General features: G+C 35.8%; 1 protein-coding gene across 1 annotated transcript in view; it reads left to right on the top strand.

Moving 5' to 3' along the window:
- Positions 1 to 342: 342 nt before the first annotated feature.
- The window catches only part of APAF1 (apoptotic peptidase activating factor 1), a gene marked incomplete at its 3' end in the record, with an annotated part of 31,304 nt that continues 6,622 nt past the window's right edge, over positions 343 to 25,024 (top strand). The window contains exons 1-18 of the mRNA XM_010165647.1: positions 343 to 480; positions 769 to 958; positions 2,796 to 2,993; positions 3,994 to 4,177; positions 7,821 to 7,933; positions 8,489 to 8,620; positions 9,033 to 9,271; positions 9,820 to 9,987; positions 10,838 to 10,969; positions 14,479 to 14,592; positions 15,166 to 15,344; positions 16,925 to 17,051; positions 19,118 to 19,243; positions 19,853 to 19,984; positions 21,734 to 21,859; positions 23,440 to 23,601; positions 23,913 to 24,041; positions 24,785 to 24,910. Coding sequence (XP_010163949.1) covers positions 343 to 480; positions 769 to 958; positions 2,796 to 2,993; positions 3,994 to 4,177; positions 7,821 to 7,933; positions 8,489 to 8,620; positions 9,033 to 9,271; positions 9,820 to 9,987; positions 10,838 to 10,969; positions 14,479 to 14,592; positions 15,166 to 15,344; positions 16,925 to 17,051; positions 19,118 to 19,243; positions 19,853 to 19,984; positions 21,734 to 21,859; positions 23,440 to 23,601; positions 23,913 to 24,041; positions 24,785 to 24,910 — 2,715 coding nt within the window. The remainder of the gene's footprint in view (positions 481 to 768; positions 959 to 2,795; positions 2,994 to 3,993; positions 4,178 to 7,820; positions 7,934 to 8,488; positions 8,621 to 9,032; positions 9,272 to 9,819; positions 9,988 to 10,837; positions 10,970 to 14,478; positions 14,593 to 15,165; positions 15,345 to 16,924; positions 17,052 to 19,117; positions 19,244 to 19,852; positions 19,985 to 21,733; positions 21,860 to 23,439; positions 23,602 to 23,912; positions 24,042 to 24,784; positions 24,911 to 25,024) is intronic.

Here is a 25,024-nt window from a genome sequence, read left to right on the forward strand (position 1 = left end):
GATTTCCCCATAGTTTTCTTGACGTTACTCTACTGTCCAACCAAACTAGACTAGTGAGTCATAAACAGTACAATTAAATTCATATAACAGTAGTATGAAAGTCTCTTTATCAAGACAGAAAGTAAAAAAAGCCCTGTTTTTTATCTTTGTAGTTTGTAGTATGAGCTTGCCTGAAGATTTACTGTATTTTCTACTACTGAAGCTGCTCTGCTACTTTTTCTGACTTTAAAACCAAAATTTATAAGCTATTTAAAAACTTTTTTTATTGTACTTATAAGTTATGTTCTGGTTCTGACTTGACTTTTTCCTCACCCTCCCACCCCCCTTTTTTCACGCTGAAGTATGGATGTCAAGAGTAGAAATTATTTACTTATGAATCGCCAAGCATTGGAAAAAGACATCAAGACCTCTTATATTATGGATCGGATGATTTCTGATGAAGTACTAACATTACAGGAGGAGGAGAGAGTGAAACAACAGGTAGTCTCGTTTCTCACTGTTATTTATCTTCCTACTCACATGTTTTATCATCCTTTTTAAAAATAGTAATTTCTGTCTATCTCATTCCTGGATTCAGCAATTTTTCAAGCATATGCCTGGCATGCAGTTTTTAATGCACTTGGAAAGGTTGAGTTAAGGGTTTTGTCAAGTCGAAGGCTATTTCACTGTTGAAGTCTGTAAACACAGTCTGTAATTGACAGAGTGATAGATTAATGATTTCTAAGTTCTCTTAGTTTTGTATAACATCTCTTTTGATGTTTTTTCTAGAATACACGGAAGGAGCGAGCAGCTATGCTAATAAACATTATTCTTACAAAAGATAATAATTCATATAGATCGTTTTATAATGCACTACTTCATGAAGGGTACAGAGATCTTGCTGCACTTCTTCAGGACGGCATCCCTTCCATCTCCTCTGGTAATGGAAAAAGTTCAGTGGATGGAATGACTTCATACGGTCAGTGTAACCACAGCAATCCCTGGGCTTGAAAGTGAAGACAAGTTACCTTTTTTATTCCATACTAAGTGATTATCTATAATACCTGTTCCAGTGAAAAAGAAGTAGTTGGTGCATTCACTTGTTTTGTTGGTGTAGTAGTGTTATGGTTTAATCCCAGGTGGCAACTAGGCACCACACAGCTGCTTGCTCACTGCCTCCCGGTGAGACTGGGGAGAGAATCAGCAGAGTAAAAGTGAGAAAACTTGTGGGTTGAGATAAAAACAGTTTAACAGGTAAAGCAAATCTGCATGCACGAGCAAAGCAAAATAAGGAATTAATTCACTACTTCCCATTGGCAGGCAGGTGTTCAGCCATGTCCAGGAAAGCAGGGCTCCATTACCTGTGATGATTACTTGAGAAGACAAATGCCATCACATTGAACGACCCCCTCTTCCTTCTTCCCCAGGTTTTATTGCTAGGCGTGATGTCATATGGTGTGGAATATCCTGTTGGTCAGTTGGGGTCAGCTTCTTGTGTACCTCCAACCTACTCGCTGGTGGGGTGTGAGAAGCAAAAAAGTCCTTGACTCTGTGTAAGCACTGCTCAGCAGTAACTAAAACATCCCTGTATTATCAATGCTGTTTTCAGCACACATCCAAACCACAGCCCCATACTAGCTGCTGTGAAGAAAATTAACTTTACTCCAGCCATAACCAGCACAAGTAGTCAGTATTTCTATATTTCTTATATTTAATATGTCAGGAGAGTTACAACAGTTACAACTTTTATAGGTAATTTTGAAAATGTTCATATTAAATAATGTTTATTTTAAAAGATGGGAAACCTGAAGCTCTCATAGTTTTCTCTGATTTTTAGCATTTTTGTTTTACATTAAAGACATATTGTTATTTGTATAAATCAAAGAAGTTGAATCTAACATAGAAAATTGTAGCCTCCAAAATTCTGACATTTCTCTTGAAGACTGATCTGTAATCCCTCAGCCTTCATTCCAATAGTTTATCTGTTTATTAGGTTGCTTAATTCTCTCCACCATATCCTTTAGTTACCCTACATAAGTTCCTAACTTTTACCTACGTTGCCATCAGTATCGTCTTTGACTGACATGAAATAAACTGGTAGTTTCTAATGGGAAGAACCTTCCAACTGCATATGACTAAATGCCATATTTACTGTCATTCTACATTTTAGGAAGTGTCATAGACATCTGGAATTTTGATTACTTGAGTAAGATTTCCCAGAATTTATCGGGATGATATGGCACTGCACATGGCCTCTTTGTGGCCAGCAGCGGACAGATAAAGTGCACATTTCTTTTCATGCTGTGCTTTACCTGCTCTATTGCAAGTCGTGCTCTCTTAGCTCAAATCAAAGGAAGTCTTGCTTGGACAAGAATGCTGCGCTGTCAACTTCAAAGGAAAAGCCTTACGCAGCATGCTTTCTTTTCTGCTGCACCCATGGGGCAGTAACTTCTGCTTGAGAAAGTTACCTGGCTGTAGTAATGTTGAGCACCTATGTTTGTTTGCCACGGTTTCTACTTGAGCTGTTAAGTATCTTTTTACTTCTAGGAATTGGCATAGCTTGGAGAAAATTTAGTTATTATTTGGGACACTAGTGCAGGTGGGAGGCTAGTTTACCTGTTAAGTCACTTATTTCTAAAAAGTAATATTTTTTTCAGTATTTAGTGTTGTGAGTCCAGTAGTTTTTAGAGCATTTGTATGGGACATGGGTCAAAGGTCGGAATTTGGAGTGGGGTGGGGACTTGTTTGATTTGGTTTGAAGAGCATCACATTTAGAAATTACTTTTTATTTTCATGTATCTTGTTTTTAACTTTAGTTAAGACAACTCTCTGTGAAGGAGGTGTACCGCAGAGACCAGTTGTGTTTGTTACTCGGCCAAAACTAGTAGATGCTATTAAGCAGAAACTGTGCTGCTTGGGAAGCGATCCAGGCTGGGTCACAGTTTATGGAATGGCAGGTTGTGGGAAGACTGTTTTAACAGCAGAAGCTTTAAGAGATCATCGGCTCTTGGAAGGTACTTTCAGAAAAACATCTATATTTTTATAAAAATTACAACAGATAATACACATATTGGACAAATATGGCAAAGTATCTTATGTCATCTTGAAAGTAATTTAGGATTTAGGTTTCTAAATTTCTTAGCTGCTTTTGAAATACTTGCTTGCAGCTTACAGCTTTCATAGTTACTAATTTATGGGAAAAGATTCTGAATAGTTTTTCACCTTGGAATCTGCTTTGGTTTATAACAGTAGTTACATCCTTAATTAACTTTAAATTTTTATTTCTGTTAGTGCAAGATAATCACATTTAGTTTATATTCCTTTTGAGCATTGCTTTTTAAGCCCTCAGATTCTTCCCCGTGCTATGCGAAAAAATCTTGCTCTAACTTTTGCATATATTTTAATAATGGCAGGCATTTGTGGAGAGGTTACACTAGTATCAGTTTAGCTTAAAGCAGATCATAAATTAAACCATTTAATGATTATTATTTTGTTTTTCCCTGCATAGGACACATGGAGGAGAAAGTAGGACTCAGGCATTAGAAAACACAATATAGAGATAGAGGCTACAACATCCTCTGGTGCAGCTGACTCTTCTAGATGCCTTCTTGTTCACTGTTTTGGGATAGTTTTCACATCCCAGACTCTGGACTCCTGCAGTAGTACAGGGTGAAAAAAGTAAATACTAAGTCAGACTAGCAGGAAGATGGATGCAGGAAGGGTTGTCAAGGGACAAGCAGGAAGGCATGTAGAGAGGAGGGACAGCAGCATCAGTGGCAGTGTGAATTCTTTGTGGGAACTTGCCCTACAGAGCCCGTTCCCTTAAAAATAAAAAGTAGTGGTCTTGTAGGACTCTCTTTCTGTGTTAATGGTAGAACTGGAAGGTTGGCTTGCTGTAAGACTTTACAGTTTTATATTTTCATTGAAATTGACTTATTGATTGCTGTTGTAAGCTGCTCTTAAATATTTCTGATTTTAAATGTACAGCCTGATTAATATTGCTTTTCTTGTTAGATTACTTTCCAGGAGGAGTTCACTGGATCTCTGTTGGAAAACAGGACAAAGCAGGGCTCCTAATAAAACTCCAGAATCTCTGTAGTAGATTAGAACAGGACTCTACTGTTTCACAAAGGCCACCCCTTAACATTGAGGAGGCTAAAGATCGCCTTCGTTTGCTGATGCTACGCAAATATCCCAGGTGATGTCAGTAAAATGAAACACTGTTCTTTTAACTGATAAAACTTTGCAGAGTAACCTTGGTCTAATCGTCTAAGTCATCTGTGTTGTGGTTACATGTTTCTGTGGTGTCTATTTATTTTTTTTTTTTTAAACCAACTTCTTTTCTCTTCTACTTTTTGCTTCCCTGTTTCCTGTTCTACTATAGATAATTAGGAGCTGTTATTCAAAGTGAAGCTAATGATACTTCTGGAATTTTAGTTCTTGTGTAACAGTTCCTGTTAAAATGTTCTAAATTACTGACTTGCATATGATAAAAGACTAAGTGAGGTCAGATAAGTGTACAAAAGTTGAAGGGTAAATAGATACTAGAGGCCGATGTATAGAGTATAATTCTGTCCCTGTATTTTTTTTTTTTTTTAATGGAGTAACATAAGAAACACATTGTAGGCTTGTCCTGGATATGAAAATATTTATTAGGCTAATAAGGCTTCTGCTAACAAAGAGTGTTAACCAGCTGTGCAGGAGTCACATTCACTTGAAAAATGATTAGTTGTTAAACGGTGAAGGTTGGAAATGAACAGTTGGAAATTAAAATTGCTCTAACTTTCAATGTTCTCATTGTGTACATAGAATGCTTCACTGACGTGTGAGGATCATATAGCAGTAAAAGGGTGTGTATCACTCCAGGAAGTTTTTCCTTTCCAGAACAGCTCATGTCTTTTTAAAGTGTTTGGTCTAGAGCTATCAAAGTGAAAGCAGGTTTTCATTATATGATCAGTTATCACCAAGATACCAGTTGCTTTCAAACTTCAGGAAAAGTGACTTGTTTTAGTCAAGCGGCATCTCAGTCATTGCACAGCTTTTTCCATCTTTGTGCAATAGTTTTTATTATTTGTTAAGGATTTCATTACCCTCTGGGAAAATCTGTACTAAACTAAACTGCACCTGAGTGAGATATCGTAGGAATAGTACTCCAACCTTATGATCTTTATAGATGACATAGAGTAGAATACTGACATTTTTGTACAGGAAAAAATCTTTCTTGCAAAGAAAAGATTTGAAAAACACTGCCTGGTCCTCCATAAGTAATCTTTCATTTTTTGTGGAAGTCTTATATGAAAAATACAAACAAGACACTTTCAACTGGAAGTGCAGTTTTCCCTGAATTTTGTTAAGTGGTCCTCACCGTTGACACAATTATTTTTTGAAATGCATAATTTTGACACAATTGTTATTTTTTGTTCATTAAAAAAACAAACCAAAACTCTTCAATACAGAATAATTTGGATGCTTAATTCATGCACGACATTACATTATCTGAGTAAAAGAGAGAACTTTTTATTGTAAGATGTATCCCTATGGCATCATGAACTGTTCCAGAAGTTGGCAGCTACTGTATAGCCAAGTAACAAGACATCCTGACATGGTTGATATACTGTGCTATGCTGTATTGTTTGTAGTGCACAAAGTGACTCATTTGAGAGGTGCTTACTGTGTTTTGTCAAAAGAGCACCTGTATGCTGAGGAAACTATGGAGAAAAGTGAAAATGCCAGCTGTGGCACTGTCTTCCTTATAGACTGCCAGACATCTCATGTAGGGTGCTGTTCACCTGCCAATGTTGATGAATCTGTTTCAAGATAAAGGAACAGATGTTAGATAGGAGTATTGCAGAGAATGACTGCACCTCAAGGAAAAGGGGCGAGAACTGATTATAAAGCTTTTCTAGTCTGACTGCTTTTTGCCATTTCGAAACTATGTTAATGTGATCATACTGTTCATCTTAGACCTGATTATCCTTTCCCTGTTCCTTCTGTATCCTAAACACTTTGAACATATTGCTAAAAATTGACTCTAAAGGTAGGAACTTCATGTATTTGAAAATTCTGTAAGTTTATGGAAAGTTGACAGTTGGATAAAGAAATGCAAGTAGGTGCCTTCAGTGGTGAAGAGGGGTATAGAAGAATGAATTGAAGGGAAACATATTTTGTTGCCTTGCTAACTGGCCAGCTTGGATACATGAGCTGGGAACAGGCTACAGCCTGTGCTGCATCCTGCCTGGTTAAATATGTGTGAGAAAGTTGTAAGAGCAAACTGAAAGTCTTTCTGATGATGAGTTATCTGGGAAATCACAGTAGGCATGGGAGGAGGTAGAGAGCAACGTACTGGGGAGTGAGGTTTGTACTGTGCCACGTGTACTGGAAACTAAACTTCACTAGTTCTACGGCTTGTGCAGCTTGCTCGGCACTGGAATTCTCTTTGATAACAAAAATTCACTTCAGCTATTTTTGGATTCAGATAGTCAACCCAGCACATTTCTTGGCAGTAAAGTTAGTCAAAGGATTCAAATTATGAATCCAGTACATTTTTGGGGATTAAAGTATTAGTCAAATGAAAACTTTCTGAGCAAAATAGCATTATATATTTTGTTGGATTATGGTTGAAGAAACTGAAGCTATGGTATTCTTTAAAGTAAGACATTTCAGAATTAAATCTCCTGTGATTGTTATCACAGTGTTTTGGGGTTTTGTGAGGGTTTTTTATTGTTGTTTGTTTTTTTTTAATAATCCTAATTAGGATTTCAGATTTGTTGGTGTGTTTGGGGAAGAAAGTCATTGGTACCAAAAGACTTGGGGGAATTTGAAGTTCTCAGATTAATTAAAAACATAAAATCAGGCTGTAATTCATGCTGCCCAGCCTATGCAACTTTGAAAAAGTGGTATAATGTGTATGCACTTATTTATGAAGGATAAAATCTTTATTTATAAGCATTGATGGCATAAGTGTCATTTAGCTGAAGAAAAATGTGCAAGTCTTGACATGCTTCAGTCATAATTGGGTGATTTAACCAATGACCACTGTAGCTGAAAAATTCCATCCCTTATTTAAAAAAAAGAAAAAAAAAGAGGCAGCAAGTATAAACAATTTGTGGGATTGAATGCAAACAACTGGTATTTCTTTTCATAAATCTACTTGCCAGCCAATCTTTTTGACTTCTTGATCCCTTGGAACCAACCTTTTAAAAACAGTTTTCAGTAACTTTTGTCAGATATAGGCAGGGGTAGGGAAATCTGCTATACGTTATTCTGGTGAGTTTCCATATAGTAACCTATAAACTTGACTAGCCATAGGATTTGTTTCTGTAGTCACTATAAAATGTTGTTTATGTAAAAAGAGCCTTAGCATCCAAGACAACTCCTTCAGAAGAGGATTAGTCTCATATAGCTTTCTGAAGATACAAGAACAAAACTGGAAAGTCAAAAGGACACTGAAATGTTTTCTACCACAAAGCTTATCAGTAACTTGTGTCAGAGTTGTTATCTAGTGCTATACAGCTTTTTCCTTCATTTATGATATCTGATGACTTGAAAAACAGAGTAAATATTTATGTTTTTCCTGGCATCTACTAATGGAAATATTTCTCAAAACTTTGTTGTTTATGCTTCAATTGTAGCCATAAAGCAGTAAGTGGTAAAAACTTAATTTTTTGAGATACTTGCTTTCAGTCTTCTTGCACAGTGTTTAATGCCCTCTTAAGATATTTTCCATATTAATATAAAACTTATGCAGTGATACATTGTAAATTCTTTAATTATTAAAATGCAATACTGTATTTTAACACTTATACTTGATCTGAAATCTGCAATATTTCTTCTTACACTAGATCTCTTTTGATCCTTGATGACATTTGGGATTCCTGGGTATTAAAAGCATTTGATAATCAGTGTCAGGTCCTTATCACCAGCAGGGACAGGAGTGTAACAGATGCTGTGTCTGGTAAGGAACAGTTTCCTTTCTTGCACCACAGATTTTGTGTGGTCTTTGTGCATACGTGTTACATATGCAATTTGTTCTTGTGAACTTTTAAAAGAATCTGATAAAATCTGTGTCTATCAACTTGTGCACAAGTGGCAAAATTTTAGAATTCTGCTCTGTAAGACTTTATACTCTTTGTGAAATACATGTTATATGTTACCCTTAAAGTTTTATGTCTACATTGAAGAGTGCAACAATTCTCATCAGGATAAATTAGCATCTGTGACACAACTGCTGTTAGACTGATGATCTCTATGCTATCAAGTAGTTGCTGCTACGATATGCCCATAATGCATTTTTAATTATTAGACTGTAGTCTGATTTTTTTTTTTTTTTTTGTCTCTCTAGTGCAAACTTTATTCTGGTAAGTAGAATTTACTCTTCTTAGTACTAAGCATATAAAATACTATGCAAAAAATCATGAGTCAGGTCCTTTGCTCCAGATTTTGCTTGGAAAATACTCCCCGTTTCCATAGGATTTTTTACATTCTTTTTTTTCCATGTTCCTATGTCTAGGCAATAAATATGAAGTTCATGTGGAAAGTGGACTAGCACATGAGAAAGGACTGGAGATTTTATCCCTGTTTGTGAATATGAAAATATCAGAACTGCCAGAACAAGCTAACTGCCTCGTTAGGGAATGCAAAGGTATACTTGCTGCTCTTTAACCTATCATTTACCACTGAATATTTTGTTTGGGGTTTGGGTTTTTTTTTCTGGTTTTTGACTTACAGATAGAGAAGCAAACAGTCTTTAATACTGGATGCCTTAAGTAAAACACAAGTGCTTGTTAAACAATGCTTTTTGTTTTTTTAAACTAAATGTAACTGTCTTATGGTGATTTCTGAGTCATTTTCTTCAGCATATCTTTCACTCCTCTATTACAGTTCAGTTGAGTTTGCAGATATCTACATGGATGACATGTTCTGTTTGTCTATTTTCCATACCTCAAGAATTTAATAAATGTATTGGGAAAATGACCTGGTTTATTCAGCCACTTGACTGAATTATTGCATTGTGTTCCTGAAACCTCTAAGATTAATTTAATCTTTTCCTTCAGGTTCTCCTCTTGTGATATCCTTGATAGGTGCATTATTACGAGACTTCCCTAGTCGTTGGGAATACTATCTCAAACAACTGCAGAATAAGCAGTTTAAAAGAATAAGAAAATCTTCTTCTTATGATTATGAAGCCCTTGATGAAGCCATGTCCATAAGTGTTGAGCAACTGAATGACAATTATAAAGACTACTATAAAGACCTGTCTATCCTCCCAAAAGATGTTAGAGTACCTACTAAGGTAATACCAACAATGCATAAATCTCATCATTTTTAGTGAGATACAAACAATAATTCTAAAGAATTAATAAAATTTGTAATTTTTATGTGTAACTTACACTATATATAACTTAATAGGAATTGCTAGATTGGGTAGGTGGGATCCATTATTGTGTCATAACTTCTATTGTCAGTAGTGAAACTAAAAACTTGTAACTGAATAAATGTATTCATGTTCGTTTAATGTGCATTCTGTATATAGCTCTTTAATTAGATTTTAATTGAGCTCTCTGAAGGCTTAAAAACTGTTATGTGAAATTTATCTTCTTTAAGAAGATATGATCACCATATATCAGCACAAATAGACAAAAGATGAGATAACTTGTATTATCTGTCCTGTGGTTTAGTATAGAAGAATTGGTAACTTACTGAATGTATTACCGTTTGTAAAATGTCTGTATTTGTTAGCATGTGTTTTGTTGTCAGTTAATTGGTAGCCTTTTATGATACTCATACAAGTCATATTACTCCTCAGTTCTAATTCTTTTCTGTCTTAATGTGCTTTTTTAGGTTCTCTGTATTCTTTGGGATATGGAAACTGAAGAAGTTGAAGATATACTACAGGAATTTGTTAACAAATCACTATTGTTCTGTGATCGTAATGGGAAGTCATTCCATTATTATTTACATGATCTTCAACTTGACTTTCTTACAGAGAAGAATCGCAACCAGCTTCAGGTAGGATATTGAGTAATCTATCCATTTTTAACTTTACTCTCCAAAGCTGAGCATTCTTCAGAAAATGTTCCTTTGTTAAATGGTATCCAGAGTAGCTTCGTAGAATAGATCCACAATGCAGTTAAACTTAATGCTGACTAATTAAAACCATTTATTTTCAACTTGAAATTGTGAAGTGATTTCATGATAGTTCTATTTGAAGCTAAGAAGGTAAACGGAGAGAAGACTCTATATCCATTATTTCTCTGTCAAAGACATTTCCAGTAGGAGATGGAATTGTTCCACTGATGATTCCAAAGGCATCAAGACCCTACCAGAATAGGAAGTTTCTTCTTTAACAGAGAAGTGCTTTTTACTCCTTTTTTTCAATTTAAGGCAATATTTTCAAGGAGAAGACCTCTAAGTTGGGCCTAATAAATTTATGATTTCTGAAGGACCAGGCACAAAGAGTAAAGAAATGAAGAAAAGGCAAGTTTTTAGACTTGCTTTAGATCTACATATGTAAGGGTTGGCTTTTTTTTTGTTGACTATCTACATTTAATGTGAAGAGTGATTTGATAGCTGTTCTCAGCCTAAGAAGAAAGGTTAACAGCTTACTTTTTTGTCTTTTCATATCCAGAGAATGTTTCTGGAGAAGTTTTAGGCAATAAATTAGGTTGAGTGTACAGTTTTCGAAGGTAAGCTTTTCTTGTTTCTTTTGTTGACGTTTAACAATTGAGAAATAATAATAATATTATTCCTCAATACTATATACAACATAATATGAATAGTAATTAGAATCTCTCAATACTGAAACCAGTCCATACCTTGTATAGCATTAACTGAAAGGGTGTTTTGATTCATATTGCAGGAGCTACATAAAAACATAGTAAATCAGTACAAGAAATATTACAAACTTAATACGCCTGTTCCATCTCAAGAGGATTGCATGTACTGGTATAACTTTCTAGCATATCACATGGCTGGTGCCAACATGCAGAAGGTGAGTTCTGACTAGTGTCCTCTGTTTCCTTTCTTGACCCACACTTACCCCTGTCTTTCCCCCCAGGCTTTTTCCCACTTGAACCTCTCTTTTGTGCGGATAGGTAAACACTCAGCATAGTCCTTTAGGACGTCTAGTGATAATCACCAATATGAAAACTACTTTGTTTCTATTCTGTGCGTGCTGTATTTTCAACTAGTTCTTGAAAAGAATTCTTATTTTGTATCATAATAGCTTATGTTTTTCTTTTCCTTTTAAAGAAGGTTTGATAAGAAATCTTCTCTAAACCTTTTTGAAAACCCAGACTCACTTTATTATGTAATACAAGTAAATTGATTTCTTCAGAGAATTTGATTAGGTTAGTTACTTTTTTCTACAGAAGTCTGGTTAGTTTTTTCCTGTTATGTCATACTGATTTGAGTGTAAAGTTAATTCTCTGTATTAACAGATTTCAACAGCCACAAAAAATCCAGCAAGAGTTAGATGGGCAAATCTCTTTTTCCCAGGATTACCTTGGTGCCTTTAAAAAATTGCTATAATTTTTGCTATCTACTGTTCTTTAGGTACTGAGCCAGTATAAAGTGCAAATCATGCAGTAAGATTAATACTTAAGTAGTTTAACTTGAATGTCTTTAGAATCTTGCCTTCTGTAGCATTTGTTCCTGGCTGCTAATTGCTTTATTTCCCATGTACTCAAACCTTTTCAGTTGAACCTCTTTTGAGATGGTTCATCTGACTGATCACATAAAATATACTTTGTATACTTATATCTTGTAGGAACCTTCATAATTAATATGGGCTACAAATCTCTTTTTTTTTTTTTTTTTTTTTTTTTTTTTTTTTTTTTTTTTTTTTTTTCTTTTTTTTTTTTTTTTTTTTTTTTTTTTGGATCATACTTATTTTCATTATCTCAGTCTCTTTAATTTCAGTGTATTGGAAAAATGTTTTTATTGTTGGCCTTTCTACATTTTGTAGAATTAGCTTCTCAGAGTTCTTTAGCCTGTCTCATTATGACTGTGTGCTTCCCAGAGTTTACTCTCTTTATATTACTTATTTCTCATTATTTAGACATGATTTCTATTTTTTGGAAGGCTAATAAAGGTGGGAGGTATTCTTTTCCTTTGTTTAACCATGATAATCTTTTAATCCTTGTGCTATTTACTGATTTTAAATTGGAGTATACTTTGAGTCTGTGCAGTGTTGTCTCTAAGCAGTTTTTCTGATCCTGGCAGGTATGGTTTTTTAGCAAGAAAGGATTTTTTAAGTACATTAATAGCAAGAGGAAGTCTAAAGAAAACATTGGACTGATACTTGTTGAAGATGGCCGCCTGACTAATAGGGATGAAGAAAAAGCAGCAACATTCAGTGCTTTTTTTGCTTCAGTCTTTAATAATACTGACAGACTGCCCTGCCCCCTGAGTTGCAGGACCACAGGTGTGGGAACAGTGGCTTTCCATTTGTGGACACTGAAATTGTAAGGGACCAGCTGTATCAGCTGAATGTTCACAAGTCCTTGGGACCTGATGAGATTAATCCCAGAGTACTGAAGGAACTAGTGGATGTTAAGGCAGGACCTTTCTCAATCACCCACCAAAGTCTTAGAAGTCTGGTGAGGTGCCTGCTGACTGGAAACTAGCCAATGTTATTCCAATTTACAAGAAGGGCAAGAGGGAAGTTCCAGGGAACTACAAACCTCTTAGTCTAGCCTCAGTCCCTGTAAAAATTATGGAGAAGATTACACTGTGTGCTGTTGAAAGGCATTTAAAGAATAATACAGTCATCAAGTGTTGTCAACATAGCTTCACAAAGGGAAAGTCCTATTAAACTAATTTGATGTCCTTCTATGATAAGGTCACCTGCCTACAGGATGAAGGGAAGGCAGTGAATGTAGTTGTTCTGGATCTTAATAAGGGTTTTGATACTGTCCATCACAGCATCCTTCTGGACAAGTTGTCCAACTGTGCGATGAGTGAGTTTACAGTGCGCTGGGTGAAGAACTAGCTGAAAGGCAGAGCTCAAAGAGTTGTAGCAAATGGGACTACATCTGGCTGGTGACTGGTCTCCAGCGGTGTTTCTTAGGGTTCAGTTCTAGGGCCAGTTCTGTTCACTGTATATCGATGATCTGGAAGCAGGATTTGAACCCACCATTAGCCAGATGGGTGCATTCCCCAAACTGGGAGGTGCTGTCAACTGGTGAGGGACAAGAGGTCTTGCAGAGGGATCTAGATAGATTGGAGCATTGGACAATGATTAATGGGATGAAATTTATGAAATGCATACCTAGGATGGATTAATGCTGGGCACAACTATAAATTGGGAGAGGAGTGGCTGGAGAACCACCCTGCGGAAAGAGATCTGGGTGCTGGTTGGCAGCAGGTTCAATGCAAGTCAGCAGTTTGCCCTGGCAGCCCAGAAGGCAAACCGCATCCTGAGGGACATCAGACAGCACAGCCAGCTGGTCAAGAGAGGTGATTATCCTGCTGTATTCAGTGTTGGTGCGGCCTCACCTGGAGTGCTGTGTGCAGTTCTGGGCCCCACAGATTCAGAAGGATGTGAAGGTCCTTAAATGTGTCCAGAGGAGGGCAACAAAGCTAGTGACAGGGCTGGAAGGAATGTCCTGTGAGGAGCAGCTAAAGACTATGGGTTTGTCTGATCTGGAGGAAAGGCGGCTGGAGGATGACCTCATTGCTCCCTACGGCTTGCCGAGGGGGGGAAGTGGAGAAGGAGGTGCTGATCTCTTCTCCCTGGGATCCAGTGATAGCCTGCATGGGAACAGTTCAAAGCTGAACCAGGGGAGGTTGAGACTTGACGGGGGAGGTTGAGACTTGACATTAGGAAGTATTTTTTTTAACGAGAGGGTGGTCAAACACTGGAACAGGCTTCCTGGGGAGGAGGTGGATGACCCAAGCCTGTCAGTGTTTAAGAGGCATTTGGACAATGCCCTTAACAACATGCTTTAATTTTTGGTCAGCCCTGAATTGGTCAAGCAGTTGGACTAGATGATTGTTGTAGGTCCCTTCTGACTGAAACAGTATATTCTATTCTAATAATTCTGTTTGCAGTTTCTGATTGCCTTTTAAGTAGCTTTCTCATTTCTAGGTTAAATGCAACTATAACAGATTTTTTGCTTTCATTCAAATTCAACATCTGTTAAGTAGAATCTGTTAGGTTTACCACACTGGACTAGAAGAAGCTTTTTCAGAGTTGTGTCTTAAACCAGGTCTTGTGTGTTACAACAGTCAAGATTTGCTTTGTACCCCCATCCCTTCTCTGACTAGCTGTATCAAAGAGCAGTCCTTTGCATTAAAACAACAAGCTTAGCCTTCTATACCCAGAATTTTCATACCTGATTAAGTAAGATGCAGTAAACAGGAAATTGCCTAAGTATTTAACTGGAAACAATTGTATTGAAGCATTTTAAATACTTCCTGTATTGCCTGTGCTTTTTCCTCTTAAGCAGATTCTGTTGTGGAACTCATGCTCTGAACTTAAATTTGTATTTCTTGTAGGAACTCCGTGATCTTATGTTTTCTCTAGATTGGATTAAAGCTAAAACAGAATTGGTAGGGCCTGCTCATCTGATTCATGAATATGTAGAATATAGTTCAATCCTGGATCAAAAGGTATGATGCTAAAAGGTAAATGATCAATCTGTTCCAAATATATTTTTCCATGTTTAATTGCATTTTGTTGGATGTATGCATATATGGGAGATATGTGGGAAGCCAAAAAAAATGAAACATAGAAACAGTACTAAGTTAAACTTTAACTTGGATAAGAGAAAAATGAAGAAAACTTAGTTTTAAGTTTTAGTTGTAACTTCAGTGTGTACCCAGGTAACTGACCATGGAACTCGATAACTAAGGTGAACAACAATAGTTAATGGTGGTGCCTATGGTACTCTGCTTTTGAGAAGTAGAATTTTGTTGGCTACTTGGAATAATCTTTCTGATATTTTACACTGGCTGCTTGTTGGGTAAATAACCTTATTTGAAAAGTAAGGATAATATGCTTCCCTGAATAGGATAATGAAATATTTCAGTCTATCATATGTACTTGCTAATAGAACTAAATAGAAAAATAGAACTGAGTGCTTCTGTAAGAATCTTAGCTCTATAGAAAATGGAAAAAGCAAAGGGCACTTAGGAAATAAATCCACTTTCTATGTTATCAAATATTATCTGCTCTATACATAGGATAGCACAATACGTGAAAACTTCCAGGAATTTCTGTCTTTAAATGGGCACCTGCTTGGACGGGAACCATTTCCTGACATTATACAGCTGGGTCTTTGCCAACCAGAGACATCAGAGGTGTATCAACAAGCCAAGCTACATGCTCAAAGAGAAACAGGAGCATTTTATTTGGAATGGTTGTAAGTAGCTCAAGTCCATCTGCTGATATGGTGGTGATTCCTTGATCCAAGAAAATAATTTAATGTACAACTAAATGCAATGTGTGGCAAATATAAGGACCTTTTTAAGAACTGCTGTGTCTTTTCTGGGGAAAGAAAGTGAAATAATTTTAAAGAACTTGTGGGAGGAGGGGAAGTCTGGATACGTAGGGCCACAAATTAGTAATAATTACATAGAAATAAATAGAGGAATATATTTACTTCTGTACTCAATGATTGTTCCTTTCTAATAACTATACAAAGATGAAAATAAGATACTTTGAAATGCCTTTAAATATTTTTTTCTTTTAAAGTTAGAACTGTAGTGCAAGAATTGAGTATGTTACAGTATGATTTTATGTTTTCTAGTAAAATGGACACTTTAAAAAGGAGAGCATTTGTGTTAACTTGCAAAATTTTTGAAAGTAGAGCAGTGGGAAATACTAAGAGGCTTTGTAGTCTCTACTCAGTCTTGAAATTTCTCCTATAAGTAATTTTTTACTGTTTTCATATTTGGAAGTTGTTTAAGGAAAAAGTATACATATCTAAACATTTTTCCAGCATAGTCTAGTAGTCAGCTTACCATGTCACTGTCTCTGTTAGATTCTTCTGTTTGATGTTTCTGTTCTGATGTCTGCAGTACTTGGTGGTTACAAAACAGAATGACCCTATGTCAGGTGATTGTGGTAACAGCCAGGCAGGCTGGAAGTTGCACAATTCAGAAAAGTCAGTCTCCGGGTAGTTCAGGGCTTTCACCTTGGATGTGGCAGACTTATGCTGAAGAACATGATTGAAATCAAGAGAACAGAGACTAATGTTTTTGTCTCACACCCCAGGGCAAGGTTCTAAAAATGGTTTGTAGGATATGTAGGTGAATACACTGCTCTCTTGACCAGCAGTTTTAGCTTTATTAAAATATAAAAACAGGCTGGTTGAACAGAATGATTATGATTGCTTACTAATTCTAAATTTTTGTTAAAGTGAGGCAAAAGTCATCTAAGGTGTGTTAGATTCTGTACTTAACCTCTGATTGAAATGCAGTGGTAGTCATAGATTTTATTTAAATATCTAGTGATAAGAATTGAGTCATTGGTGTGAAAATTAAGTAAATTTACTAAGATCTAAACAAATTTACAAATGTTTTTGTGTAAGCTTGAAAAGGTACCTGCAGGAGAACAAGAATTCTCAGGAGGAAATTTATATTTGGAAATAGCATATATCAGATGATACAAATGTCAATAAGAAGGCTGTCTTGTAGTACAACAGCTTTGCCCATAAAGTAGCACATTAATATCTTGTGCACGTTATCTTTCTTGACCTGTAAGCTGTAACTATTGGAGGGCAATAAAAACTCTTGAGTGAATGTTGGAATTTGTGTTTCCCTTATTACTTTACTCAGCGTAAAGGCTGAGAGGTAAGGTATAGTGGTTGGTTGGTTGGTTGGTTACAAAGCTTGCTGGTCAAGATGTGTGAAAAAGTGTTATCTTTTTATAGAGGGTTTTGAATAATAAAAAGACACTAGGAAATCCTACTCATCTAAAATCAACTGTCTTACCCTGTAGAAATAAAAAATCTTTGAAAAACCTCTACCGCCTGGTTGTTCGTCCACACAGAGATGCAGTTTACCATGCCTGCTTTTCTAAGGATAGACATAGAATAGCATCATGTGGAGCTGATAAAACACTTCAGGTAAGATACCTATGCATGAGCAAAAAGAGGTGCTGTGTACCATTTTGAAAACATTTCTTAACAGTCCTGTCGTTTTTCTTTTGCTTGTTACGTGGAGATAATAGGGATGTAGAACATATTGGAGACAAATGTTTGAAGATGATGTACTAAATAAATGTCAAGTTGTATGTTTAGAATAGTAAGCATTGTCTTCTAGTTCGAAAGCTAAACTGTGTGATTTCAGCATTTATACCCTCACTGCTGTAATACATGAATGGGAGATGCCTTTTAATGATACGGAGAAGCTCACAGCCTAAGTAATGCACCCCAGCATAGTTAATATTTGCTTGCAAAAATGTTATTTCCAGTCACAGTAGACTTTATAGAGAACTGAGAAACAGTAAGCCATTTTATCTTTACTGTTTCCATGGGATGGTAATGGACATTATGCTACTTCGGTGCTTAGTTAGTAAATTATCTTATACAAAAGAAATAAATCTGAGGAGAAAAATGAACCCTTAAAGTTAAAGACAGCATGAGATTGGAAATGGTCCCAGAGTGCTTAGGAAGTAGATTAGGGCAGACAGAGAGGAAAGTGACTAATATAAATTTGCCAGCAGTCTGCCTGGAGGGGAGCCAGCCAGCTCTCAAGAAAACTAGCAGTCAGCCAGCCAGTAACCTGGTAAAGTATTCATATTCCAAACAGCCAAAGGTAAGGGAAAAGAACAACTTTTCTGCAAGCCTTTGGTATTGTTTTGGATGCTTGATAAGTTGAGTACTAAAGTAATATTATTAGTGGTGCTTAGTTGCTGTTCATTTGTCTACTTAATGTGTTGTTATTGTGCTTTTATTTATTTATTTTATTTGCTGGCTTCTATAATATCATGATCATGGCGTCTGCTTAAGGGGATGCCTGGTGAATGTACTGGTTTTATGCTGTGCTGAAGTTACTGTGCTGGGCTTCTGTACTTAATGGCCTTGTTATTGACACTGCAGATTGCTTATGTTTCTCTTTACTTTCTACCCAAAAAAGTAACATCTGTGTATTGCGATTGCATTTAAACTAAACGTTTGTTGAAGAAGTAATAGGAAAATTAGCAACAATCAATTTTTCATTGTTTAACTTTGAACTTTTCATTTTTTCTTCTAATAGTGGCATGGAGATAAAACTAAGCTTTCCAGTTTTCAAGGCTACTTCTACTGTTTCTGTAAAATAAAAAAAAAATAATAATTATTCCTAGATTAAGAACAGATATTCTGCAGAATTTACTGTAAATGTAGATTTCCTGTTACTTCAGTATTTATGTTCTTATTTGAACAGATACCAACCATTTCATTGCCATTGATATTCTCATTGAATGAAAAAGTGAAAGAAAAAATGGAGACTTTCACAATTGTAGTATCCTGAACGCTGCTATAAAAAACACGTTGTGATTTGTTTTAATAATTAAATATATGTAACCTAAGGAGGAATGGGAGACCTGATTTCCCCACCACCACCACCACTGTAAAGTTAAATACCAGAATTTTGAGCAATTGATAGATATGTGACACTTTTCCCCGACTGTCCTTTTATTGCCTATGACTAGCTCAAGACTGACACTTATGTGATCCTATACAACTTTGTTCCCCAAATCATCAGTTGCTACTGAAATTCTTACTTTCCACAGAAGATCATATATGTATAAACTTAGAACTTGTATTTTTAAGAGTATATTAGACTTCATCAATAGATACAGTGTTGTGCAGTTACTGTTAAAAAATACTGAGAAAGGACATGGGTTTAGGCTTAAAGAGTGAGGGTAGCAAAAGTCATTAATGAAACATACATTGCATACAAAAATATTTTTTAAAATCAGTTTTCATTGTTTATCTCCCTGACAATTTCTATCATCCTTACAAAACTGAAGCCAAAATTAAATATTTTTATAAATATTATGGTAATTTCCCTTAAATTATAAATGCTTTTGAAACCAAACCGATTTATGAAGAGCTTATATAAAGAGAGATGTTTGAGAGAAAACAAACTTATATTGTCTTTTCAAATTGTATGTAAGTTTTTTAGATTTTATTGTTTATTGTTTTAGGTGTTTAAAGCAGAAAGTGGTGAGAAACTCCTGGCGATAAGTGCCCATGATGATGAAATACTTTGTTGCGCTTTCTCTGCAGATGGTGAATTTGTAGCAACTTGTTCAGCTGATAAAAAAGTGAAGGTAAGGAAATATAGAGCAGACAATTTTTGTTTCAAATTAATAATTCTAATTTCAGTTTTATCCAACTCAAGCAGAGAAGATTCTTAAGACTGGATTTTGTTTAACTCTTAAATCTTTTGTGGATAATTCAATACTTAACAAACAGAAAAGCCCCACTTGTTACATAATGTAAAAGATGCTTAAAGTTAATACCTTGCTTACAGAATTACCACTTAATTTGCTTGTATTATCAGGTGATTCTTTTTAAGTAGAACATAATGTGTGAGTCCAATCCTATCCATAAGATGGGATGAATGTATCCATAATTCTTTTTTTTCGTGGCTTTTTTTTCCTGTTACATGTGAATTATTTGGAATTTTTAATTCCTCAGTATTCTAGCAAAACATTGGTGAGATTCTAGTATTTATCAGACTCTAATCTGAATTATGCCTTTGCCCTCATAACTTCTTGTTTCTAAATGTAAATATACATGATTTCCCTTTATCTTCAAAACATAATTATTAAGAATGTTTGGGCTTTATCTGCATTTCAGCATAGTTTACAGGTTTTTTTTTTTAATTAAGTACTTTAAATATAGCTAAGTCTCTTTCATCCTTCAATTCTGTCTAGGTCTGGAATTCAAGAACAGGCCAGTGTAAGTGTGTATATGAAGAACACTCAGAGCAGGTAAATTGCTGTCAGTTCAATAACAGAAGTGGTCAGTATCTTTTAGCCACCTGCTCAAGTGACACTTTCATCAAAGTAAGTGGAAAGGGTTGAGATTATTCTCATGCTGCTTATTATAAGAGCATAATTATTGATGTATAAATATATTTAAACACTATAAATTAAGGTTTTTTAATGAGCCTGGTAGAAGAGAGATGAAAACAGATTAAGAGTAGTGACTACAGCTCTGTAATTGGATTTCAACAAAGCAGGACAGTGTTTACACTCAGCAAAGGAGAATGGGCAAATCCTCTTTTGGTAGGGCTTGAAAGTGAGGGCTTTGCAAAACTTTTAGAGGGTGGTATGGGAATGGGAGGTTATAGGTGTGAAATACCTGATTAAAAACAGCATAAGAAAAATGAAGGCAGAAATTTAAGATTGAAAAGATTAATAATGTAAACAACTGTATGCTGAAAGTTTGGGAAAAAAAACATTATGGAAGTGTAGCAGGTACATTTTTTTATTAAATTGATTGGGCATAGTAAAGAAATGAAGGTGGAAGCCAACAAAATAACAGTAATCAAAATGAGATTTGTCAGGGTAACCAGCTGGCACTGTTCAGGTTGTGAGGCAATACATATGCACAGAAAGAGCAGAAACCAGGCAACTGAAGTCTGCAGCTGAGGGAGGGGGGAAAACAGAAGAATCAAGTACGACCTAGACTGTGGCCAATAACAGTGTGGTTTTGCAGCAGAACTAAGCAAATGATATAGTTAACTGGCACTGATGATCCTGCTGCCCCGGCTGTCTAATCTTGTGTTTGTTGTTGTTGGACCTGAAGGTGCCCAAGTCCATGGGACTTGATGCGATGCACCCGCGGGTCCTGAGGGAACTGGCAAATGAAGTTGTGAAGCCACTATCCATCATATTTGAGAAGTCCTGGCAGTCTGGTGGAGTTCCTGCAGGCTGGAAAAAGGGGAACATAACCACCATTTTTAAAAACCCCCTTTTTAAAAACATAACCCCCATTTTTAAAAAACAGGTAGATTTAGGAGGGATTTGTTTAAAATAACAATTTTTATACTGTAAATGTGGTTAAGATCTTAGACAGTGTTTGATACTTTCGTGAGTAATATGTAAAAGAACTGAAGTATGCACGATAAGCAATAGGGCCTGGTTTGTTTTTTTTTTTTTCTCAGAGAACACCATCCAAGTGGCTCTTCTTGTTTTGAGCTCTCACTTGAACACTCAAATGCATGATTCTTTTCATTTTTACATAGGAGAAAGGGAAGACATTTGGAAATGGAGAAAGGAAGTGTGGGCTATAGACTTGGAAAACAGTGTGTGTGAGAGGGGTGGGGAGGATTAGCCTCAAAAAAACTCCAACATACAGAATGTGCTTTTAGCTTGGTTAGTATGGATGTGGCAAGGATGATATTCAGATTGTCCAAGGCTAAATCTCTCTATATGAGAGATTTCATTTTTTTATTATGTGTAAGCTACATAATTCTGAACTTCAGAGTTGAAAGGGAAAGAAGCAAGAGGAAGCTTCTTCCTCAGTCTGAGGAAGCTCTCGGTAACTTTGTGCTGTTCAAGGGCCTTGTCTGCACTGTACAGAAAATTTAAGTAGTTCTGTGTAATTCTGATGTTAATAGTTTTCATGCACATTAGCAGATGGAGGTAACTTGTGTGGTAGCCTGGGGCATAGCATCAAGTCCATGAGCATGTGGCTAAAACTAAGAAAAATAAATGAGGTTTTGGTTGCCAGTGCATTATTTTGAGAAGAACATGAACAATCTGTCTCTGAATAATTAATGAGTGTAACGATGTTTATTTCTCATGCAGCTTTGGGATTTGAACAAAAAGCATTGTAGAAATACAATGATGGGTCATGTAAACACCGTCAATCACTGTAGATTTTCACCAAATGATGAATATGTTGCTAGCTGCTCAACAGATGGAACAGTAAAGGTATGGAGTGTATTTTTAAATCAACTGTTTGTTTTCATGATGGATTTATTTTTTATATATAAAATGCAAAATATATATAAGAAAATTTTGTCAGCTTTAATGAATCAAATTCTGAACCAATTGATTAGTGGTCCCATTTTTAATGCAAGATTTTGAAATGGCTTGTCCAGTACCAGGGGAAAAAAATTGGGTGCCTGTAGCTGTAAATAAATCCTAGCTAGCCTCATTTTGAATCCTTTACTTTTCACAATCTTTTTTTTTTTCTTCTCCCCGCCACCCCCCCCAACCCTAATGTACTTTAAGAACACTTGGGAGAGGGGAGTAAAACTTGGGTTTTTTTAAAAAAAAATAATAAATTTTTAGATTAATTGAAAGTTCTATTGTGTCTGAAATTGAATCATCAGTAGACATAAAAGTTCAAAGCTATTTCTCTGTGCCATTTTTCACATATGCACTAGAAGAGAATTGAGAGGTTTATATTTTGACTTTTGTCAGAATGTAAGTATTCTTTTTATTGCCTTTGGTTGCAACAGAACTATGCTATTTCAGAATTGCAGTTCTTAAAATGCTGTTATGTTTCTGTAGAGTTGCTAAATCAGTAAAGAAGGGTTGCTATAGCTGTTGTCATTCATGTGGTGGTTTGGGTGGATTCACGCTCTTGGCTTGCAGCTTGCAGCCAGACACAGCCTGCTCTCTCACCCCCTGCCCTGCCTCACCCAGGGAGTAGGGGAGAGAATTGGAAGGAAAAGGTCAAGGAGACTTATGGGTTGAGATGAAAACTATTTACTAATTAAAGTAAAATTATAATGATAACAACAGTGATAACAGAATATACAAATGAGTGATGCACAGTGCAATTTCTCACCACCCGCCGACTGATGCCCAGCTCGTGCCAGCTAGTGATCCCGGAGACCAGACAGTCCTGAAACCAAAACCCTGGAAGAGCAAGCCCAAGAGATACCAGAGAGAATACCCCTGATTTCCAGTTAGCTCTGGTTAATATACTGACATGACATGATATGATATAGAATATTTAATTGGCACATCCAAATGCCAGTTTTGGGTTTTGCTCTTCACTGCGCTTCTCCCTCCCAGTTCTGATGCAGCTGTGAACCAGCCAAACACAGTGGCCTTGAGTTCCAGCAGCAACTAATAACATTAGTGCTTTAACAACATTCTTCTCATAACAAATCCTACACTGAAACCAAAACACAGCTGTTCTAACTACTAAGAAGAAAATTAACTCTATCCTAGCAAAACCAGGACAATTCAGAAGGAAAATTGTGGTGGAGGAAACAGAAATATTCAGTAGATTTTTGATAGTTGCCTCAATGAAATTAGGGTGCAAAGTTAGATGTACGCTAGATTTCTCATGGTGAGTGGACTTGTAATAACATTGCAAAGCAGATATTATTTTTGTTTTTATTCTTTTGTTGAGAGACAGTATTGTAGCTCGAATGGTAAAAGTGGAAAAACCTCCCGCCTCCCTTCTTCCCTAGAAATGACTGTGAGTTAGCTCTCGCCCGTTGTATTCTGTATCCACAACAGTAAAAAGATATTTTCCTTTACTTTTTATTTAGCTTTGGGAAGCACGTTCAGCAAATGAACTGAAAAGTATTGAGATAAAAGATTTCTTCAGAAATGCAGATGAGCAACCAGATGATGTGGAGGTTTTAGTAAAATGTTGCTCTTGGTCCAGGAATGGTGACATGCTTTTGGTCGTAGCCAAAAATAAGCTTTTGGTAAGTATCTCACTTTAATAATTTTTTAGAGGTAGTACAGAATCATAGAATAATTTGTGTCGGAAGGAGCTTTAGAGATCATCTAGTTATGAAATTATGAATAAAGATGAAATTCTAGGCCATTAAGATGTTTGACATATTAGGTGCGTGGTTTCAAGTATTTGTAAAGTGAAAATATGTGGGCAACAAACTTGTTGACTGAGATAAATACTTTCTAAAGTCAAGAATGTGTGCTGTTGAGTGTATAAGCTATTTGTCTATAGTGAAGTCATACAGACTGGGTGCTAACTATTGTAATTATGTGTTCACAGCTTTTTGATGTTAAAACATGTAATTTATTAACACAAGTCATCGTAAGTCATCACAGTACAATCCAATACTGTGACTTTTGTCCTGGTGATGAGTTAGTAGCTGTTGCTTTGTCTCACTGTTCTGTTGAGGTAAGTAATTGTCCTTGCTACAGTATACCAGAAAAGACTGTTTGTGATATAAAATGTTACCTTTGTCTTAATAGTTTCTTGTATGTAGAGATAAAGTGTAACTATTTTAGCGGGCTTTCAGTGTGCTTCATTCTTCTAATCTTTGTTGGCTTCTGAAATGTAAACTATCAATTGAGAAGTAACATTTTAAAGTTATATATTTATTTTGGACAACAGAACTCACATTTATATAAAAAGACTAGGCTACTAAAGTTTATTGAAGTTACTGTTGTCAGTCTCAGGAGGATAGGCCTTCTCATTGCTTAACTCAAATAAAATCCCTTCTCTGTCTACATGCTGCTACAGAATGTAAAAACTCAATAATAAAACAGCTAGAATAACCTTGGAACTAGCACATCTAGAGTAAGCTTGTACAGGTATCAGTTTGGGGGTTGTTTTTTTGTTGTTGTTTGGGGTTTTTTTTTTTGTTTTGCAATCTACATGATCAGTTGAACTTGTATTTTTTCAATACTGTGAGTGATTTTTTTTCTTTTCTTTTAAAATTATAGCAGTCAAAGGGCTGCTGATACAATTTCCCTGACCATTGAAATGTGATAAGCACAATTCTTGTTACATCTGATTTCAAAATGAGAAGTAAGAAAATAGTAGAATAAATATTAATTAAGTATGCTACTTGTTTTGCTGTTTTCCCTGTAAATGCAATCTAAATTCATTTGAGTTCTTCTTTCATATTTTTGTTGTAGCTATGGAATATTAAATCTTTATCAAAAGTAGCATATTGCAGGGGACACATGAGCTGGGTTCACTGTGTGACATTTTCACCAGATGGATCTTTATTTCTGACATCATCTGATGACCAGACAATACGTGTAAGATGATAGCTTTCTTTTTTGAAAAATGAGAATTTATATATATTATTAAATGGTTCATTTAAGTATTTCTATTATAAAATTACATAGTTTATATAATGTTTATATTATATA

The sequence above is a fragment of the Antrostomus carolinensis genome, unplaced genomic scaffold (genome assembly GCF_000700745.2).
Source record: "Antrostomus carolinensis isolate BGI_N321 unplaced genomic scaffold, ASM70074v2 scaffold28273, whole genome shotgun sequence".
In the NCBI taxonomy this organism is placed as follows: Eukaryota; Metazoa; Chordata; class Aves; order Caprimulgiformes; family Caprimulgidae; genus Antrostomus; species Antrostomus carolinensis.